The 22,209-nt window shown below is 50.1% G+C and overlaps 1 protein-coding gene across 8 annotated transcripts in view; it reads right to left on the bottom strand.

Annotated features, from left to right (window-relative positions):
* PPFIBP2 (PPFIA binding protein 2) overlaps positions 1–22,209 on the bottom strand; it is a 148,097-nt gene that overhangs the window by 74,375 nt on the left and 51,513 nt on the right. For 4 of the 8 annotated variants that reach the window (XM_032356266.1, XM_032356267.1, XM_032356268.1 and 1 more), the window contains exon 3: positions 20,634–20,839. In XM_032356266.1, the coding sequence (XP_032212157.1) occupies positions 20,634–20,839 (206 nt within the window). Of the gene's footprint in view, positions 1–7,050; positions 7,354–7,496; positions 7,965–20,633; positions 20,840–22,209 lie in introns of those variants that run through there. The other 4 variants (XM_032356265.1, XM_032356264.1, XM_032356270.1 and 1 more) reach the window with 4 other exon arrangements.

The raw sequence follows: 22,209 nt of genomic DNA, 5'->3' as shown, positions 1-22,209 counted from the left end.
GGGTAAAGCCTCTGCCTTTGGCTCACATCATGATCCCAGGGTCCTGGGATCCAGCCCCACGTTGGGCTCTCTGCTGGGCTGGGAGCCTGCTTCCCCTAATCTCTCTTTCTGCCTGCCTCTCTGCCTACTTGTGATCTCTGTCTGTCAAATAAATAAATAAAAATCTTTTAAAAAAATAATAAGGGGACCAAATACATATATATATATGTATATATACATATATATATATATACATATATATATATATCTAATCAGTGACTCACAGAAGCTATACTCAATCCCTGTTACATAGTTTAGGTTCTGTATCGGGGAACCTAGCAGTATGAGCAATGGTAGTGCTCGTAAATAGAAAAATCTCCCTAGATTTTTTGGTTTAGGGAGTTACAGGGTTTTCTGGCAGCGCTTATAAAAACAACTGTTCCCAGGACCCGTTCCACTTTTCTAGGCAAAGAATAGTCAAGCCAGTTTACTATCCTTGGCACAGAGTTGAAAGAAGTTTCTTCCAAATGCAGTATGAGTGGAGTGCAATCAGATCCTTAACCACTAGGAGTCCAACGAGAGACACCTATCCTGACCCTGACCTCTTTATACCTTCCACCTCTTGGTTTCAATTATATATCAGAGTTGCTATATATTATATATAAGTGTTGCTAGCAGAACTGTCAAATGATCTAAATGACCACCTTTAGGGGAAAGCAAAGCCAAGTTCAGAAGTAGTGAACAGTTTAGTTGACTAAAGTACGTGTAATCACTTGTTCTTCCTTTATCTATTCAATGACTCAAATCTTCCTAAATACCTACTAGGTGCTGCTCTGTGCTGAATAAATGATTCAGTCCTTACCCTCAAAAAGCTCTACAGTCTGACCCTGAGATATGATAAATACAGTCAGAGAATAAGCCAGTAGCAGTGGCATAGGAGAGGAGGAATCAATTATACCCTCAGGGGAGAAGAGGCTTTATGGTGAACCAGCTTTGAAAGCTACAAGGGAATATCCCCAGGAGAATGGAAGAACAGCGTCTCTGGAAAGTCTTCCCAATACAGAAAGTCATCCATAAAACCATGATAATCATTACCCTTCAGACACTCTGGCTTCCCAGACTAACACAGAAAACGAAAGATACCATGAAGACCATCACTGAGAAGCTCCCTAGACAAGGAGCTGGTGTGATGTACATGAAGGTTCCGAACATCCTAAAGAAGATCTGGAATGAAAGGAATGCATTTGGTTTACCAAGGTCTTGATCCTAAATTATAGCCTTGGATAAGCTTTGTCCCTGCTAAATTCTCCTGACAAGGTGGCTGGATCCGTAAGGAACCTATAGTGCTGGGCTGCAGGAGAACCGGTATCTCTAAGTGTGCTGGTTATCTTGTGAAGGGAGGCTATGAAGACCAGGAAGAGAGTACAAACAGGAGGTTCTCTGAGTGGCTCACTTTCCTCATCTTGCCAATACCAACAGACACATTGGCTCCTTGGTATTAAAAGCATTTTCGGGGACAGAAGGGCAGCATCGGGTGCTGGGGTTGGGGGTGGAGAGGGTGCTGTGACTGGAGACATTAGAAGTAAATGCCCAGTGCCTCCTCCTGCTGAGGGGCCAGTAGTCAAATGAGTGTGAGAGAAAGATCCATAGGTGGAAAACATGGGATTAGGTAGAGGGCCAAAGTGAGGAACAGGTCCTTGGGACACAAAAGTCCCAAATTGGAATGAATTCTGAGGAAATGGATAGGAAAAGTTGTTTGGGAACAGGAGGCAGGAAGAACATTGTAGAAGGAATTTGAGAGAGGTCAAGAGGGACAAAGCCAGTGCACAGTGGGGTTGGGAGCTATGAGGAAAGAGCAGAGATGGTGAGTTTTCAGTCTACTCTTCCAAGATTCCTGATGGTGAAAGGCAGGCAAGTTATTATGCAGTGTGGAGGCAAGTAGAAGGTCAAAGACAGTCTTGATTTGTTTTTTTTCCTAAGAATGAAGGAAAAGCATATTCTGCCAAGGATAGGGACGAGCAGGCGGGGCTGCGATTTAGAGGAACAAGAGGCAGCGGAACCAGACTGGGTCAGGAGGACAGGATCCTGAGATAGCCTTGGCCCATGAAACAGAAGTTGAAAATGTTGGCTGTGAACACAGTTACATTTTGTGGTGAAGGGGAGGGAAGAGGAGAGCTTCATCTATGGGTGGCATCACCTCCCACCGCCCCTTTAGTGAAGTAGGTGGTGACCGTCGGTTGAGTCAGTTGAGAAGGAAGCCTACGGCTGGGGACAGATGGAAAGGTGTGAAAGGGCTGACACAGAGGACTGGAGAGGGAAGAATGCAGGGAGGAGTCTGGCATCCCCAAGCCTGGCTGCCAGCCTGCTACCAACGGCTGCATTGTTCTGCCCTGTCCACAAGCTATTTAGCAAATGGCTCTGCTATGATGTCACCTTGTTAAACCCTGCTGGGAAAGAGGCCTGGGGGCCTCTCCAAGAGGCTGACAGACAGGAGTCACAGGTGCCAGAGGTCAGAGATGGTGGAATTCTAGCTCCTCAATTATACTGAGGGACAGGATGCTTGGGCATGTCGGTACGGGTACATTGGCTAAAGACAGGAGGTACCTGGAGGAAACTGGAAACTGCTAGAACCCTTGAGTAGGCATACCTGCTGCTATCCTCCTCGTGGTCTTGGAAAACCTCTCCACCCAGAAGCACGATGGGGCAAAGGATGCCAGTGATGATCCTGATCATCACTGCCATAACAAATGCTTACAATGCATTTTCTAAGCACTTTACATATATCAAATTATTCATCCATATTTTACTATCAAGGAGACTTACTCCTGGGGGTTAAATCAATCATCCATGGTCACACGGAGCAGAGACATGAGCCTAAGGAGCTTGATCCAGGATCCGTGCCGTCACCAAGTAGGAATGGCTTTCAGAGGCCACTGCCTGTGTCTCCCCCTTGCACAGCAGTCCAACCTGAGTGCGAGGCAAGTCAAGGTCTGGAGCTAGGATGCCTGTGCGCCTCTTAGTCCTCACAGCTCTGCTGGCCCAGGCTACTGGGTCAACCATTTGAGTACCAGAGGACACAAAATAAAAGTCTCACATTCGCAGCTTGAGTTTATTCCACACTCTACTACAGAACCCAAGTTCACTGTATAGGGGATCCACAGTAATTCCTTTTTCTTTGTGACTGTGTCCTGGAAGTTGGCTTAAACACTGAATGTGCCAGCAGCCAGCAAGAGTGTGAAGATGCTGATGGTGGTGGGATTTCTGTCCCTGGGAAAATAAGCCCAGCTGAGGGCACTGGGTGGGTCCCACGGATCCTGCCTGGGGCTATTTTTAGAGACTCTTTCCTGACCATCGTGGGTTGGATCCAGTGATCTCAAAGCAGGGCAGGTGTGAGTCGTTTGTGAGTCAGTAAGGAACCAGACAACTGAAAGGCAAAGGCCTTCTAGATGCTTGCAGATTACCCTGTCCCTGGATTCTGTTCTGTTGGAGAGGGAGCTGGAGGAGCAGTTCTGGTCAGCCTTCACTCAGTAGCCACAACCAAGTTGGCTCTGGCTACTCCCCGTGGGCCAGGTCACAGCTGCCTCTTTCAGATCTTCAGTTTGAGACCTTGACGGGGCATGCAGCAAGTGGGGGACAGCCAGAGGAAAGAATGGCATAGCACATGCCACCGGAGAGAACCCAAGTGGTTCTCTCTTCGGTTCCCACCTCCCTCACAATGGTCAGTAGCAGTTCATAGGTACAGCGAATCTTTGCATAGGCATGTTCCTATGCAAAGCATTCTACAGATGTTAGCTAACTTGATTCACACAACACCTGTATGCAGCAGGTACTATACCCTCCTCATTTTAGAGATGAAGAAATCCAGGGCTGATCACGTAGCTAGTAAGTGTGACAAAGCCAAGATTCCAGTGCAGGCCTTACTTCAAACCGCATGTTCTTAATTACAATAGTACACAGTATCCCATCCCCCAAAGGCCACAGAACAATGTTCCCTTTTTCTGAGCCAATGCTTTCCCTGCTACTCGGTGCCTCCTTGCCCACAGGCACCTCCCCCGTTGTCCCCAAATTCAAAGACTTGGCCTTGCTCTGAGACCCTGCCCTCCCAGGCTGGTCTTAAGTGCAAGGGCTTCTAGCTTGTACACCAGATCACCCCTCATCCATCTCTTCTAGAGTCTCCCCTTCTGCATGGAAAAATGAAGGCAATAGTGTTTGCACCTTCAAAATCGGGCCTAGAGAAACCCACTCTCCAAGCCACTTCGGCTGGAGGACGAGCGGGAGAAGGGAGGTATGAGCCCCGCAGACAGGAGGTACTGAAGACCCGCAGCCAAGGAGCCCATGGCAGGGATGGGGTCAGCAGAGGACTGCTGCCAAACGAGAGCCTTGATGGAGTCAGATGAAGTGGGTGTCAACAGGGAGGACATTGGACATAAGCTTAGAAAATGGAGGGAGCTCACGCCGGAGCTCAGAGTAGATATAAAGGATGAGATTCAAACGGTAAGTTGAGGGTGCCTGGGTGGCTCAGTTGGTTAAGCAACTGTCTTCAGCTCAGGTGAAGGGACTGTCTTCAGCTCAGGTCATGATCCCGGAGTCCCGGGATTGAGTTCCGCATTGGGCTCCCAGCTCCACTGGGAGTCTGCTTCTGCCTCTGACTTACCCTCTCATGCTCTTACTTGCTCTCTCCCAAGTAAATAAATAAAATATTTTTTTTAAAAGGTAAGTTGAGGCTGGGTTGCAAAAACTCTCAAAGGTCAAGCAGGCAGCTGATCTTGGGCTTTCATTCCCAGACTACAGGCAAGTCCTGCGGTCTTAGGACCAGGGTCACAGGATAAAGGGATTTTTTAAAGAGGATTTAAAAAAGAAGAATCTGGCAGTAGTGTTTTAGGTACAGATACTCTGATTATTCTTCCCAGGTCATACCCAACACTTTGTGCTTTGTTTCTAATGATCATTAACATTCTAAAAGTAGAAGAAAACTATCTTTTTTTGCTAGGAGTCATCCCAGCGGTTTCTGAGGTCTCCTTGCTTCAAGCGTCCCGCATCCAACTTGCATTGTGCACAGGAGCCAGCGTGGCCAGCCTGGGTCTCAGAACAAGCTGCCCGCCTACATCGCAGCATGTGTGGAATCAGTTCCTCTACAGACAGAACTTGGGAACGAGGTGTGGAGTTCAAGCCAGTGGGACATGGCACCGATAGTCCCACATGCATCACAGCTGGAAGACCTCCTAATTTAAAAGCTTCATTTGGAGCTAGGAAAACAGACTCAGTGATGGGAAGAGCACTTCTCACCTATTTTCCCCCAGATTCTCCTGTGAAGGTTTTCGGATGCTTGAGACAATGGACACAAACCTTTGCCAAAATGTCTGGTCCCCTCAATGCGCTCTCTGCTGGCCACAGTGCCCCCATCCCAAAGCTGGGCAGGGGCTGAGCACAGACAGGATTTCGGCTGGGTTCTAAACCAATAGTTTTCTACATATTTGGCAAAAGAGGGGAGGAAGGAGAACTGGACTGGGAGACAGAAAGCAGGGTCCAAGGCCAGGCTGCACCATGAGGAGTTCTAACAATAACAAGCATGAGGTCCTCAGCCTCTACCGGGCTTTGTTAAATGGAGGGTTAAATGCACTCGCCAGCGGCTCCCGGCGAGTCCCCAAAGCTCTAGTTTTGTTCAGCTGCCTTACTTTCATCACACACTTGCCATATACCACATCACAGAGAGAGTAATTTTCTTAAAATACAAACTGGATCCCCCCATGTGTGCCAGGTCACTCCCAGTCCACAAGTTCCCTGTCACACAAAGCACGTCCCCCACAAGCTTTATCCTCCGCTGCCCTGAGTGACTGGGCATCGGCCAGCTCCCCTGTCACGGAGTTTACCCACTCCAGCTTTCTCTCAGTCTTGAAGCTTGCCCAACTCCCTCCTGCTTTAGGAACCTTTATATACTCTGGCCTCTTTGCCTGGAATGTTCTTCCCCCCACTTTCCACCTGACTCGCTCCTACTCTTCAGGTCTCGGTGAAGCATTCCTTGCTCGGAGGGCTCCCTGATCGCTCCTCCTCACTCGTTCCTCCTCCTCGATGGTTCCTAGTAACAGCTCCCTCTCCTCTCTGCACTTAATTTGTAGCTTCAGCTTTATCTGCTGGGACGGTAACCTCGGCCTGCCACATCGGACAGCGGCTCCCCAAGAGCAGAGACGGATTCCACTTTGCTCGCCCAGTACCCCCGTCTCTATAAATATTTGCTCAACGCGTGCCGCAGAGCGTGCACACAAAAGCCAACATCCCCTCGTCTGGGGGTGGCGATCGGGGGCCTTCAGAGCTGGACACATCCTGTCCCTCCCCGTTTACAACGTCCAATCTCTTATCTGTCAGCTGTTTTGCCCTTCCTGCTGCTGAGAAACACTCAGCCTCTGTGTGAAAATAAAATGGACAACCATCTTGACTGGTTTAAAGATGATTGCGAAGGAGGAAAGAGCCCGAGTTTGGCGAGTACGGATGCTACTCCAGCCCCAACATTCATTCATTCATTCGTTCGTGGCTCACACCACACGCTTGAGCTCACCTCCTAAAGAAAGGGCATAAACAACTTGCAACCCAAACCCCTGGCTTCAGAGCGGTCAGAAGAGAACTCCCCAAGAGCCTTCCTCCGGAAACACAGAAGCTGTCCTGGCTGACAGCAGCTAACACTCGGCCTCAGATAAGATCAGAGCAGAGACTGAGGTCTGAATCTGAAAGGCAGCAGCTTACTCTCTGCGTCCTCAGACCCAAAGGCAGTGGGACACTTTTCTCTGGTCACAGCGTTTGGAGCCTCCAACTGTTTAAGCGCCCGAGTTAAACTAACGAACTTTCTTCACCCCTCCGTGCCTTTCTGCACAGAGGCTCATTCACCAGAATGTCAGTGGAGAAACAAAGACAGCTGACTGTTTTCTCCCCTAGTGCCTATAATTAGATTCTCATGGAGAACTTGGCCATCACAGGGCTTTGCTGGACAAATACTAGCCCTGCCCTCCCACCCCCCAGCATCTCTCTAGCCCTTATCTCCCGGGAGACCCACTCACTCCAAAGGAGCCAGTCACTTACCCTCTTCAGCCACGCAAAATGCTTGTAAACATCAATGTCCCCATCCATGCTGGGCACCCATGTCAGCAGTTAGATTCCTTGGTGGAAAAAGCCCTTTTTTCTGGCTAGAGACCAGATTCTCTCCTCTTCCTTGCTTCTGCCCCCTCCCCCTCGGGACGTCAAGCTGTGTTCAAGTTTCCCCACTTCCCTGGCCCATGTCCTTCAGCCTTTCCCTAAACAGTTTCAGATACACAACGGCTCAGACCAGACTGTGCTGCTCCAGTGTCCTCCCCCTCCGCCCCCAGACACACGCAGGCACCAGCTCTGGGATTCAGAGCCTGAGCAGCAATCAAACCTCGAAAAAAGGTAGGGGAAAAAGACAGACTTGGACAGGAGTTGTAAACACACACACACACACACACACACACACACACACACACGAACATTTTTTTTTTTGGTGATAATACCAGAGTCTGCCAGAGGGAAACAGTCCTGAAGAAAATTCCTCGTCTGGCTTCCCCTTTCTGCAGTGGCTGGAACTCATTACCAAGAGACCCCGATTTCCTGTCTCTGCTCCACTCTGCATTTACCCACAGGCTCCCAGCTGCTCTCGGTTTATTTGGGACTGGGGAGAAGACTAAAAATAAGTGCTGCTCTTGGAGGAGCTGCTGGTTCCCACACACAGCCTGACCCCCACCCCGAAGCCCACGCCTACCCCTTTTCCAGGCGGGTGTCGGCCTGAGCCCTGAGGAAAGCCATTTTTTCCCAAAAAAGAACACATTCAGAACCAGCTCCGGTCTGGGTGGCTGGCCCGCTGTCTTTGGCGCTGGTGGCTCTGTCTGCCAGGAGCGAACTGCTACTCCCCAGGAGACATTTGGCACTGAGGGAGTTTGGCCTGGGGGTTCTGTTCGCCCCCCCATACAGCCAGGCCTTCCTGGGGCACATTTAGCACCAGGATGGGTACAGCTCCCACTGAGCCCGAGGCGGGCCTTGCTGGCTATCCCCCACTCCAGCTTAGCTGCCTCAGAAGCCAGGGAAGGGGGAAGGAGAGGCCCCCTCCAGTGGGTGCCCATGAGATGTAGGGAGGGTCTGGGTTGGAGTCCTAGAAAGGCAGGGGCTGGTGGAGATGGGGAATTGTGTCTGCTTTCCTGGGCTGGCCTTCCAGGGTGGGCTCCCCATCCCTGCCTGCCCCTCCTCCCCCACAAGGCTGCCCTTCACCTCCACTCACCCCCCACTCCTCTGAGAGCTTCCCTAAACACAGCTTTTCTCCCTCGCCTGGCCCTTAACGTGCGGCCTTTGGCTAGAGTGATTATGAAAGCGATCCTTGATGTGGGTATGGCGGGAACTGTGGTTACACACAAGACCTCTGGGCTCCGCTGCCGTCAATGACTTGCAGATGTACATCTTGTGATGGTGGGGGCCTTCCTGGTGCCCTTAGGGGGTCCCCAGAGTGGGGGTGTTCCTGAAATGCTAGCCTGAAGAGAAGGCTCTACTGGGTGTCGCTATGCCCCTCAGCACGGCCTCGAAATCCAGCACGGCCCAGAATTGGGCCTGGCAGCCTAGTCACCAGCAGGCTGGCCCAGTCCACAGAGATCAGAGGCGGCAGCCGGGGAGCTCTGGCCAGCAGCTGGCATGAGGGGAGGAGTAAATTCCTGGAGGCACACCCAGATCAGAGGCTGGAAAGGAAAAGCACGCTCTGCTGTCCGTGCGCTGAGCTCTAGGCCCTTCTCGCCTCTGGCCCAGTTCAGTCAAGGCCTGGGCCCCACCTGGTTGAAGTTCCCCTGACCAGAACTAGGGTAGGATATGTTGGGGAAAACAGGTCTGTAAGGTTGCAGGGGTAGGTAAAGCTTCGTTTTTGTTTTTTTTCCTGTCTGAACGTCTGGAAAAGCCTAAGGAAGAATTCATCAACATGCATTTGCCCAGCGTCCAAGGCAAATGAAACCGACTTCTTGCCCTGAGCAAATAAAGAATCATCACATGGTATGTGGTAAAGGTGTTTCTGGGGCCCTAGGCAAGAAGAGGCCTCTGGAGTGGGTTTGGGGGCTGGTTGGGGAGACACAGGGCACAATTCCAGCCCCTGCTCCCCGTGGTCATGGCTCGGTGCTTTTTAGTAGGTTCTGGTGTGAGGAGGAGGGAAAGGACAAGGCAGCAGTGTGGTGGCCTCTCTCAACCTTGCCAGCTCCCACCTGCCTGTGGGGTTGGCTCCAGCGGTAGTAGCCCCTTCCCAGCAGCCACACCCCCCTGCACTTCACTACCTGTCCTGTTGTACTGAACCACCATGGACCGCTGACAGGTCTGTGCACTGCACCAGACTGGAGAACATGTATGTGTCTGTGCCCTGACCTCCATGCCTGCCAGTTCCAACTGAAACATTCTTTGAGTGAACGAGTGAGGCTCACATGGTAAGACTTGCAAGGCAAGCCTAAAATTCAACTGGGAGAACATGGGTCCTAAAGGTTTGTTTCCCTAGGGTAATGATGCTCCACTGAGAGGAAAAGATGGAACTGATGTTCACCTCTTTTTTTTTTTTTAAAGATTTTATTTATTTTTTTTTTTACAAAGAGAGATCATAAGTAGGCAGAAAGGTAGGCAGAGAGAGAGAGAGAGAGAGAGAGAGGGAAGCAGGCTCCCCACCAAGCAGAGAGCCCGATGCAGGGCTTGATCCCAGGACCCCTGGATCAAGACCTGAACCAAAGGCAGCAGCTTAACCCACTGAGCCACCCAGGCACCCCTGATGTTCATCTCTTAACTCACCTCACATGTGACCAATGTGAGGCCGGAGGGTGGAGAAAGGGAAAGAGGAGGGAGGAATCCAGACAAGCAGCAGCTAAATTCTTGACATATTTTTATGGTATCCTCAAGTAGCAATTTCTACCTCAGCCTTTTTTAAAAGGGGGTTGTAATTCAACTAAAAAATTCACAGAGTAACACTCCAAAAGACCTAGGAGCAGAATACTATTTGGATGTATAAATCACTATTTCTCTGAAAACAACGTTTCCAGATTATCAAAATGATCCGTGACTCCCAAAGAATTACAAGCCTGGGTTTTATCTGGCCTATGCTGTATTAATCTGCAAGGTTTAACCTTCCCTTAAAGGAAGGTGGGGGATGGGCCTCCTATCTAGTACACCGCCTTGGACCCACTGCTAAGGTGCCTTCTCAGGAATCACAGGGGGTACACAAATAGGAGTTATTAGGGTGACCCCAAAAGCCCTTGGGGCCTTCCCAAAAGCAAATCACTCCCCAGCAACCACACTCAGCTAAGTACCATCTGGAACATGAGGTAGCCAGCTGAGGGCAAAGGGCATGACACTGAGTGCCTGAGCATCTGGGGCCTAAAAACACAGCGAAGAGGGCAGAGTAGTCAGGTCTGGACTGGGAAACACAGGTAGCTTGTCCCCCTCCTCATCCCAGGGCTTAGCAGGGAGCCCCAGGAGAGTCACCTTTGTGGCTAGAGTTTCACATACGTGTGAGGACTGAGGATGGCTTCCTAAGGTTCTACACCCCCACCAGGAGTCAGCGGCATCTAACTGGGTAGAACTCTGGACTGAGAGGGGGTCTCATGGGTCACGTGCCATTGTGACCGGACACCTGCACCCTGAGCTCTAGCTTAGCCCCGAGCCTTGGGCTCTGGGCCATGGTGACAGGTGTCAAGATAGCCCTGGAATACCAGATACAGGTTTGTATCCTTCAACAGGTGTGGTGCACGGTGGGTCTGCCACTGGGGAGTGGGGAGAGCGGAGGACAGGGAGGGGCCCAGCCCAAGGACACTGATCCTTTGGGCTCACGGTAAGCAGCATCCTGGCCAAAGGAGCCCAAGTCCCCATGGGGCACAAGCATGGGAACCCACCACCACAAGGAGCTGGGACAAGGATCAGCAGGAATCAGCAGACTTTTCCCATAAAGGGCCAGATGGCAAATGTTTTAGGCTTTGTAGCCCATATGGTCTCATTTATACTCAACTCTGCCATTTGGAAATGCAAAAGCAGCCACAGCTAACATATAAACCAAAGAGTGTGGCTATGTTAACACCTTATTTGTGGACACTGAAATTAGAATTTTAGACCATTTTCACATAAAATATGCTCATAATTCCTCAATCACTGAAAAACATAAAAATCATCCTTACCTCATTGGGCATAAGAAATAAACAGTGAGCCAAACACATGCCATAGGCTGCTGACCCCTGGCCAGGGCAATACCTCCCCGTTTAAAACAAATCACCTGAGTTGAGAGTGTTCTTGTAAAAATGCAGATTCTGACCCTGAAGGTTGAGAATGGGACCTGAAACTGCATTGCTAACAAGCTCCCCGGTGATGCTTATATCTGAAGATCTTGTATTTGTATAGTCAAAGGTTAGGAAACCATGTTTAGAAGTTTCTTAAAGCACAGGGTATTGAAGTTTGCCTGGAAGTTCGAATCCTTCGGAGCTCTCCTCCCTCCCTCCCTTTCTCCCTCCCTCCCAGAGGTGCCTGAAAGGGCAGAAGGTTCCTGGTGGATGCAGGGTGGGTGGGTGTCTACATGCTCAGACCCCATGCTTTGCTAACCTGGCAACATCAGCCACCATGTCCCCTGGACCTGAAGCAGGAAATTTAGTGGGGAAGGGTTTATTTGCTCATTTACCAGTGTTTGCACATTCTTGGTCATTTATAAACATTGGTTCTTAGGGACTGAAATCATATCCTCAAGTCAGGTCTGAAAGGAGCCAGACCTCTAGAATTTAGGAGGGTACAGTTTAATGGCGGGGGTGGGTGGGGGTGGGAGAGGCGGCATGTGCAAACATCCAGGAAAGTAAAAACTGCAGAGTTTATAGTAGCTGCAGGGTCCCCATTCCGAGCTGCTATGCCAGGAAAAATGTATTAAAAAAAATCTAAGGTACAGGTTTCCTCTAGGGCAGGGCCTGGCAGCTGATGGCCAGGAAATGCCTCCTGGAATGGAAGGAGTCATCCTAATAGAGCCCCAGCAAAAGTCACTGGAACGAAGGGGTTTGGAGAGGTCTTCTCTGCCTTGACAATGAAGACCAGGTCTCTGCTCCCAGCAGCAGCCCTCAGCCCTCCCATTTCCTCTCCCCCAGCACAAACAATAGTGACCTCTCAGGCCTGCCCTTTCTCCAGTGGGTTCCCAGGAAAATGGGAAAGAACTCTCCCAACTGAGCCAGGTACACTGTCCAGCAGCTTCATTAAGCTCCCCTAAGAGGGGAGCTTTTAGGGGAGCTTAGGTCATCTTTCTAACTGAAACAAACAAAGCTATTTTTTCTTACATAGAGCCTCACCTTCTTCCTTGGGATTTAGACTTTCTAGCATTTATCCCTGACTGCCACCTAGCGGTTTAATCCAGTACTGCACAGGAACAAAGAACCGGACTAGCACCCCAGCCCTGCTCAGGTGAAGTCTCAAGGAGTCCCTGGGGAGCAAAGCACAAGTGGGGGGAAAAAAGAAGAAGAGGAAGAAAAGTGGAGGATGGTGCCCATACCTAGGACTTTCAGCTCTCACTCAAGGGAAAGGCAAGAAATTCACACTGAATTGGCTCACATAAGCTCTATTTTTTCTCCCCTTACAATGTAAGCACCAAATTTCCCCTTCTCTCAAAATCCATAGGAAGGGATATGTGTGTGGCTTAATCCATTAATCGTCTGCATCTGGTTCAAGTCATGATCCCAGGATCTGGGATCGAGTCCCCCACTGGTTCCCTGCTCAGCAGGAGTCTTACTCTCCCTCTGACTGCCACTAACTTTTCAAAATGAGTACGTCCAACATGCATATACCCTGATCCATCTTTTGTTCAAGGCCCCAAGTGGGGAACAAAGATACAGAGAGAAATCACACATGGCAGAAGAGAAACAAGCTCACAGTTCATAACTCATAGAACAGCTTTTTCTCCCTACCTTTTCTTGAAACTCCTCTGACTGTTCAATATGGTAAACAGATTTGCTTCTTTGGCCAGAATGAAAGATTGCAAGCTGAATCTGGGAGGACTGGCAGGGGCCTCTGTTTGAGGAGCTGGGAGCTGAGGAACCAGCCATCTGTGACAAGGTACTGGAGCAATGAGGGGGTGGCCCTCCTGGGCCTGGGCCACTTTCTTTCGTGAAGGACTAGTGAAGAAGGGAACCGCAGGCTCCTGAAGCTACAGCAGGTGGTCAGAGGTGAGTACACAGGCTAGAGAGGATGTCGCTCCCCACCCCATTTCAGCGGTCCTGAGAGGTCAGCCTCCGCCAAGCTCAGACCACGGGGCAGCTGTGCCCAGAGAGGCTCCCTAACCTGTTTCTACTCTGGAAACCCAAAGGCCTTGGCTGGGGGAAGGCAATGGCTGGTGCTGACCACGAAGACAGGACCAGAATGCCCGGCCAGATCTTGTCAAAGCAGTGGTCACTTCCAGTAGGGAGATGGGGTCCCCGAGGAGGGAAGAGGCCCATCCAAAGTTACATGCAAGCAGCAGGCCACAGGTCTCTTAACTCATCCCTACCTCCCATTCTGCCTCAGCGTGCTTCGGTGCTGCCTAAGCACCCTATCCAGGACACCTGCACTCTTGTGGAGGAAAGTCAGGGCTCCTGCTGGGAGGCCAAGCCACTCTGGGAACCCGGCTTGCAGAGAGGGGCGTGGCATATGGTCCTGCTGTGGGTTTCCTGCCCACCTCTTCCCCTCACCCCAGAGCCTGGGTTACCCTGACTTGCCCTCACTCTGCTGCTGCTGGGTTTGCCAGCCTTTCCTTGGACTTCATCTTGAGACCCTGAAGCCTTAGGTCTTTATGCAGGATTCCCCTGACCCACACCAAAGCCACTGAACAGCCATCTAGACCTAGCATTTTGTAGGAGGAGAGGAGGCATCTATACTGAAAGGTTACAGAAGCCCCTGAGTTGCTCCATCTGGAAACACTGCTGGCTCTGATCGCTCTTGCATATCACCCAGCGACCGAGGTATTACCAGCCTGCTGCTACCTGGCTGTACCCAGCCCTGCTGAGCCCACTGGAAGCTGGAACACTAGTCTGTCTCTGAGCTCTACTCCCAGCCCAGCCCTGGTTCTCCAACCAGCCTCCATCCAGCCAAGCAAGCAGGCGTGGAGGAACATGACACCCCTTCCGGGCTCTGGAAAAGCCCCACTCAAGGTCCAGCCAGATTCTGGGATGTGGCCAGAATGGACCAGCATCTCCCTGCTTGTGCTGTATGTCTGGGTCATGGATGAGCATCCCTAGCCTCTCTGGCCTTCAGGACCATCTGGTGGGACTGAGGGGCTCTTGACCAGAAATGGCTATGCTCTCCTTGAGGGCATTGTCTGCACTCCGCCACAGGCTGTGGAGGTGGCTGCAGGGACGTGAGCTCAGCTCAGTGCCCACCACAGCAGAGAGGCCTCGGCCCCGCAGCCAGGGCCTCAGCCTCACCCTGGGCCTCAGCCTCACTCTCTCTAGTACTGACCCTGAGCGGGGTCCAGTCTACCCAAGGTGCAGGATGACTCTTTCCTCTCCTGAGCTCACACAGGAGAGCCTTATAGAAGCTTCTCTGCCGGTCAGGCCGCATGGCTCACCCTGGACCCCGGGACGCTTTCCCTACAGAAGAACCTTATCAGAAGCTCCCAACCACTCTATCAATTCCCTGTGACAAGCCAGACAGATACCACTTCCATGACAAGGGAATCTGGGCACTTGGTTCCTTTCCTCATTGAAGCCCAGAGGGGGTCCCCAGCCTAGAGAACCCCCCCACACACACACCTTGCTGGACCTGGAGCTCACTTTTCCTCATCCTACTGCCTGCCAAAGAAGGGAAGACCCTATTTTAGGCCCCAAATTTCTGGAGATTTACTCACAACCCAGCACCACTGAATCCTGGGCAGTCTGCTGCACTGGGTCTTTAGGAGTCTGGCCTGTTGCTAATTATTCCCAGGCAGAGTCTTCGCTGGTGCCCCTTGTCATCTGTCCAGCCTGCCAGCCCCTGGCAGAAGGAAAGACAGCCCCACTGTAGGGAGACAAGCTGTCTGGGATGCACTAGGACCGGGAGCTCCTCCTCCACCTGAGACAAAGGCAGGGCCCAGACTCATCTGTTGTTTGTTCCTATGAAAACACCAACCATTCCCCCAGAGCCACCTCTGCCTCCACAGCACCCGTTCTCCTCATGTACCCTGGATGCTGACATCAGTGTCTGAGGGCCCATAGCACGAAGACAGCATCTTCTACCGCACGCACCCCAGGGCAGCTAATCCACAGTTGTGTGTAAATGCAGGGTCTTTAATTTCTACTTCTTTTGCACCTAACAGCTGTTTGTAGGCCTGGAGGACTTGACTCGAAAATTAGGAGGCAGCCAATTAGATCCTCTCCTTCAGGAATATAAGTCACACACACACACACACACACACACACACACACACGGAATAAACACTGGAGAGAAAACACAAAAAGAATTTGTCAACAAGAAGACAAATCAAGTCTAAAGGCCATGTGGCAGTTGCTCTGGGCTGTGTTCCCAGGAGCCATTCATGCCCCCTCCCTCCTGTCATGACTCCTTTTGGACAAAGTGCCAATACCTGTTTCTCAGCCTCCCTTGCAGCTACGGTTTGCACAAGTGAACAAATCTGGACCTGGGGTACATACTGGAAGTCGGCTGCAGGGCTTCAGAGAAAAAGAGTTCCCTTTCTAATTGGAAAAAAAACACAGGACAAGACATGCCCTACTTCTGGACATGCTGCCTAGGGCTGCAGTCACCATCTTGCAGTTGTTAAGCGATACCCCTGAGGAAATACCAACCCCCAAGGATGATATGGCAGAATGATGGGAAGAGCGATCCCATGATGACCTTGAGGTCATCCCAGAGCCACTGATCTGACCCTGGGACCGCCTAACTCCTCGGTATCTTGTTAGTGACAAATAAACCTTTTTACAGGCTATGCCTCTTCCCTGGAGAAAAAACACCAACTGACAGAAAGATCACGAGGCAGAGTTGGACCACACCAGGCCAACAGAGGACAGGCAGTAACTGGGTGGTGGAGGGTGGGGGTGGATATGGCAAAGCCAACTGACCAAAGAGGAGTAGAGCACAAACATTCAAGGGGTGCACAGATATGAACCCTGCCCGCCTGATCCTTCCAGCTGCCTTATTAGTTTCTATTCTAAGACATGCATTTAAAAAAAAATAATTTAAGTGAGTCTCTGAGGTATAAAGCAGTGTGTCTCAAACTTTAATGACAATATGAATCACTGCGAGATGGTTCAGTGGGTAAAGGGACAGGGGGGTGGCAGCTCCCATATTGTGCCCTTTTCTAAAGACACCAAGCAGCAAGCAAACTACCAGCGCTGGCAAAGTTGCTGGTCCACAGACCACAATTTCAAGTCTTCTAGAAGGACCAATCTAAAACCAATTAAAAAGTACTGGTGGATCTGTTCACTACTTTGAATTCCATTTCCATATAGGTCTGACCTACTATGGAATGTGTATGCCCCCAGATTATAAACTAGGGCTGCAAGATCCAATATACAGATAGGCTGTCTCTGTCCAGATTCAAAACTTCACATCCTGTCCTGGTATCCTGGAATGTTTATATGAACTTTTGACCCACCCTAAAAGTACACCATTCATAGGTTGCTGATGGCCATAATTACTCTAAAAGACACTGAATGCAATAACATTCAGGAAACTTTCTCCAAAGGCAGGCATTTCCCCCAACCACCGTACAGAACCTCAAAAGAGATCTACAAATCTTAATATAAGTAATTTTCTGTAACACGTTTTGAAAAACTAACAAGGATGACAGCCTTTGGATCAAAAATATTTAAGAATCTTTTTAGTAAGTTATAGAAATTAGGTTCCTATTTCACACCACACACTAAGAAATGTTGCAGGTGAATTCAAGTTAACCCTAAGATATAAATCAAACCATAATCTTACTGGAGAAGATAAAGGTGAATATCATTTGATCTGAGGTTTTTTTTTTAAAAAAAAAAAGGCACTTCTAGGGATAAAAGGAAAACAAGAAACTCACACAGGAAAGACAGTTAATTACAATCCGTTTAAAGCACCAGAAACAGCATTTTGAAAACAAAGTGAAGAAAATGCCACGAACAATGCAAAGGGCTTTAAAAAGGTCAGTATATACGAAAAGCACTAAAATTCTAACAGGAAGGGGAGAGAAGAGCATAGAATATGAACAGGGTGTGGTAGGGACACCCAAGGTGATTTCTTGAGTGTGTGGGAAGGAAGTATTAGTGTTATTTTTTTAACCTGGCCCTTAAAAAAAATCTCTATGTGGGGCTATATTTTATAATTTACATATATTAGGACAACACTGTATTTATAAATATGAATGAATGGAAATGAATTTTTTTTCCAGATGGGGTAGAGATCAAAACTTTGGAGACCATACAGAAGAATACTAATTAAAAAACAAAAAATGTTTAGCTTCCCACTAGGCAAAGAAATGCAAAAGTGGTAAAAAGACATTTTCTCCTAAGAAATTAGTAAAACTGTTTGTTGGTTTTTTTTTTTTTTAATCTTAGTGATTGTTGTTGATCAGGATAGGCCTCAAACCCTGCCAGTGAAAATATAAATGAGTAAAATCTTCCTGAAAAGTGGTTTGGAAAAAATGTGCCAAAGGCTTAAAGATATTAATACCCGTGGGTTACAGTTGCCAGACTTAGCAAACTGCATGGGACAAACTTACTAAGATTTATCCATCACTTACCTATAATTCTAGTTTAACGGGGTATCCTGTATTTTGTCTGTTAACTCTACTTCAATTCCACCTTTAGGACTCTATCTTACGGAAATATCCAGAGAAAAAGACAAATATTTCTGGACATTCTCTGCAGCAAAGCTATATAGTGGTTAAAGAGGAAGAAGAACCTAAATGTCAGGATTAGAGAAACGGTCGCATAAATTCAGGCATGTCCATATAAGTACGTCATCATCGTAAACTACACAGCCAAGGGTAAAACCACGAGCTGTTTCCAAACTCTGGGCAGACTGGGCTTCTGCTGGGGAACCCGCTTCAGTGACTCTCTTGGTTCTGTGATGGTAAATGTCCCCAGAAAGCTGAGGGGGGACATTTAAAACCAGATGCCAAACTTCTGCAGCCTGAGGCAAGGATTCACGGAACAGCGGAGGAGGCTGTGGAAGTTTCCAGTGGGCCCCCAGCACATGGTGACAGGCCAGCCCAAGGACAGAGAGAGTCAACAAGTGACGTTAGGAGAATTCTGGCTGATGGATATGGGGAGCAGTGAAATCCAATATCCAACAGTTTGGTCTGAAATTTTTGTTTTCTACACGGGAACATTCCAAATATAAGCTCACTGTCCCTTACCTGCCATTCTGAAACCTCCAAAGCTCTGAAGACCAAAAGGTTTTGTTTTGTTTTTTTAAAGATAATGTTGGTGCCAAACTTATTTGGCAGTCTAACTGGGCCTGACAGATTTATAGTCTTTGTCCCACGTCATGTGGATATTCACACATCTTACTGTAGAAAGGTCAACCCATTCCTGCTCAAGACAGAATATATCCTAGGTATAGATGTATGCACTCACCTTTCTGAAGTTTATTATGTTCTCGTTCTAAAACGCATCTGGACCCAGGGTTACAGGTGGAGGAGCTAAGGACCAGCAATTCTCTTTATGTGTCATCAAGTTCCCTTTAAATACTACAGCCGGAGTCAGTCAGGCTAGCAGAAATGGAGGGAGGGATGGGTGTCCACAGTCCACACCCGGGGGACAGTGGGCCTTAGAAAGCTCAGTTGTCCACACAGGTGAGCAAAAGATGATCAGAGTGGACTGGAGAGAGGCCAGGCACAGCCTCGGGGAGCGGGAACTATGGGAACAGCCAGAATTCCTGAGGGAACTCCAGGGAGGCAGAGACCCCTCTGGCCTGGGACGGGAGAGAGAACGAAAGCCAACCGCAGGTTGGGAAAAGTGGGTGGAGGAGCAAATGCAGACTTCTGTCTGGTCATGGCACAAGTCTGAGAGACCACCAACGACGGTCTTCATCTGGGGGTGACATGAGGAGGTTTTCAAACCTAGATGGCAACAGGCCCACCAGAGCCCCATCCTGAGGGCTTCCCCATCCTTCCTCAGGCAACGTCCAGCTGTATTCCTTACCACTGCCTTCACAAAGGACTACAAACCTTGTGGCTTCCAACAAGGCAAGCATACAGTCTCATAGTTCTGGAAGTCAGAAGCCCCCAAGGGGTCTTGCTGGGCTCCAGCCAAGGTGCTGGTAGGCCTGCTTCCCTGGCTGGGGGCTCAGGGGAGGGCCACCTTCCTAGCCCCCAGACCCTGGGCTCCTGACTTGCTTCCATCCAGAAAGCCTGACTCCCATGGGTCCCACACCGAAGATTCACCACCTCCTTCCTAAGGATGCCAGTGACGACACTGGGCCGGCCCACCTGGGCAATCCATGCCCCTTGTTCTCCCTATTTAAACTCTGCTGAGGAGCAACCCTAATTCCATCAGCTACCTTCCCCTTGATGTGTACAGTAACATTCACAGGATCCGGCGATTAGCACACAGACATCTTTGGGAGGCCACCACTCTCCCTCCACGGGGGTGTAGGTATGTTACAGAACACGAGGCAGGCAGGCTGCGTACTGAAAATACTGAGTAACACATGAATGCAGTGAGGAACTCCTCAGCGTTCAGAGGGAGGCTCGGGTAGAAGACTGTATTGATGGGGGACTCCTGAACAGAGAGCCTGCTAGACATCTGGCATGCAACTTGTCTCATTGCAAATGACTTGGCCTCTGGACAAGGACATCCCAACCTCCTTGGTTTCCAACATCAACCTCTACCTCCCAGTTCAGTGCCCATGCCTGCCTTCCCCCCTCGGTGTGTACCTTCCCGTCTGGAATCAGTCTGCAGGGCTCTGGCTTTGGAAGACTGCATTTTGGCTTCCATCCTCAAACTCAGCTCAGGCAATCCCATGCTCCCTCAAGCTTCCCAGGTTCCTCCCTCCTGCCCTGGAATGGTTGATCTTAGATACCTCCTCAGTGGGCAAGCTCCTCACTTTACCCCACTCCCGAATATCGAGAGGCTCCTAGAGCTGACCAGCTGGTCTCCCTGGGGAAGGAGACAGGTCACCAAAGCCATATATTTACAGCTCTGGTTACTCATCTGCCTCGGTCAGAGACTAGCAGATGTGCAGCCTTGACCTAGAGAGCAGGAGGGGGCTCAGGAACCCTGCATCCTGCTCCAGGGACAAAGCGTACCAGGGCAAAGAGGTCTGAAGGGCAGGGGCAGCAACGAAGGGCTGGGTGAGGAGAGGAACTGTTGTAAGAGACAAGGAGCAGGGGGGACAGCTGAGGATAGGGACCCCATCTGGGGATCATAATTTGGCAAGTTGTACTTGTAATCCCACAGGAAAGAACTGTCCTGCTTGCTCTCCTCCAGCCCTGGATGTCCCCCATCCCAGAGAGCGTGACTGGTGCCCACAGGCAGGCTGACCAAGTGGCTTAAGCTGCTGGCCTGCAGGGGAGGCCAAAGACTGGCTGGCCAAAGCCAGATGGGAAGCAAGAAGCGCCTGGAAGGTGCACAGATGAGGTAATAGTCCCCAGGCAGTGTGGCCATTCCGAACACCCTGGCATTATGTGGTTAGTATGTTCCCCAGTGGTTTCCCGAACAGGCCACAGTCCCACTCACCAAGCTCTCTTTTATGTAGGCAGCTGTGGGACCCGGGATCTGGCTCAGGAGGGCTGCTCTCTCTTGGGGTTGCTCCAGCATCTCCAGGGCCAGTTTCAAGTCCTCAACGAGATGGAGCACTGGTAAGGGGTTTGTGTGGGAGACCGGCGAGGCTCGCGCAGGCTCACAGCCACGGTCATTGGTATCTGCTGCACCTGTCTGAGTGCCTGGAACAAGAAAGAGGTGGGAACCTGGTAAGAAGGGTGGATGCCATGGGCAAGGAACTGGCAAAAGGCAAAGAGAGAGGAGATAGGGGACAGAGATGGACAGGAAGCCCAGAAAACCACTTCCGCCTCGGCAGAACCATTCACACAGCAGACTCGGCAGAAATCATCTTTAATCCTGGACTGGGCCTGACAGAAAGAGACGGGACCAAGGGGACAACTTGCCCAGCCAGAGTGATGCATAGAAGCTAAGAGCCCCAGATAATTGGGTGAAAATAGCCAGCCCTGATCAGGAGCCAAAACATCCCTGCTAAAACAATGAGCAGCCTTTCTGCTGCCTTTAGATTCCTTACTTTAAGTTAAGGCTATAGGGCTGTCTGCACGGTCCCCTCCCTGGATGTGCATTCCTCTCCTCTTGTTCCACAGCAGTTCCTCACTCTGGGCTGGCCCTGTACGGTGTCGCAGAGTGACGCAGTGCCACCTCTGGTGAGCACTGGTGAGCTTCTAGCAGACTGGAATTTTTCTAGATCTTCCCACTTGGGGGATCTCTACATCCCCTTATAGACTCCCACTTCACAGCTGTATGAGTGACCATGTAATCCATATCTCATCCCCACATCATGGGCTGTGAAGCTCTGAGGCCAGGGTCCCTGGCCTAGTGGGCAAACTTCTTGGGGTCCCGGCTCCTGCCCCCAACCCCCCAAGATGCTGAAGGGGCATCTGGCTCTGCACGCTTGCTTGGAGGAACAGCTAAGAGAGGGAGACAGCTTGGACTGGGTCAGCTCTAATTTCAACTGTCCCAAACAAGACTTGTTTTTGCCTTTCTGAACCTCACCATTTAAGCAAACAAACAAAAAGTCTTCTTTACATAAACACAGTGGTTTATTTTTCAGACCAAAAACTGGGGTGACACAGTCTGACAAAGGATTTCTGTGATTCTTTCCGCAATAAAACACACTTCAGAAAATACGGGGTCGGTGGTGGAATTTCTAGGGTACTTAGATTGTTTATAAGGCCAGCGGGAATCAGGGCCCTGCTGGAAAATGTGGGAAATAGGGCCACCGCAGGCCCAGTTACACGGCAGGCCTGACGTCTACATCTAGGTCCCTCCACCCTTCTAAGAGCCAGCTTCCTAGTTGCCACGGCAGTCCTCGCAAGGAAAAATCCACACAGAAGGAAACAATTACTATCTGATTGCTGGTTTGCTTTCTGAAAGCACAGGATAGAGGGAACTGTGGGTCACAATCCACAAACAAGTCCATGGCTCTGGGGAGCTGGGAAACTGCCCATTACCCACACTCTGGTGTGTGCTCAGCAGTTTCTGGGCCCTGCAAATCCAATGGAGAGTTGACTGGGAAGGGCCACAGCCGGCT

This window comes from Mustela erminea, chromosome 9 (genome assembly GCF_009829155.1).
Source record: "Mustela erminea isolate mMusErm1 chromosome 9, mMusErm1.Pri, whole genome shotgun sequence".
Classification (NCBI taxonomy): Eukaryota; Metazoa; Chordata; class Mammalia; order Carnivora; family Mustelidae; genus Mustela; species Mustela erminea.
The sequence above is the reverse complement of the archived record's forward strand: the minus strand, read 5'-3'. Positions and strand labels throughout refer to the sequence as shown.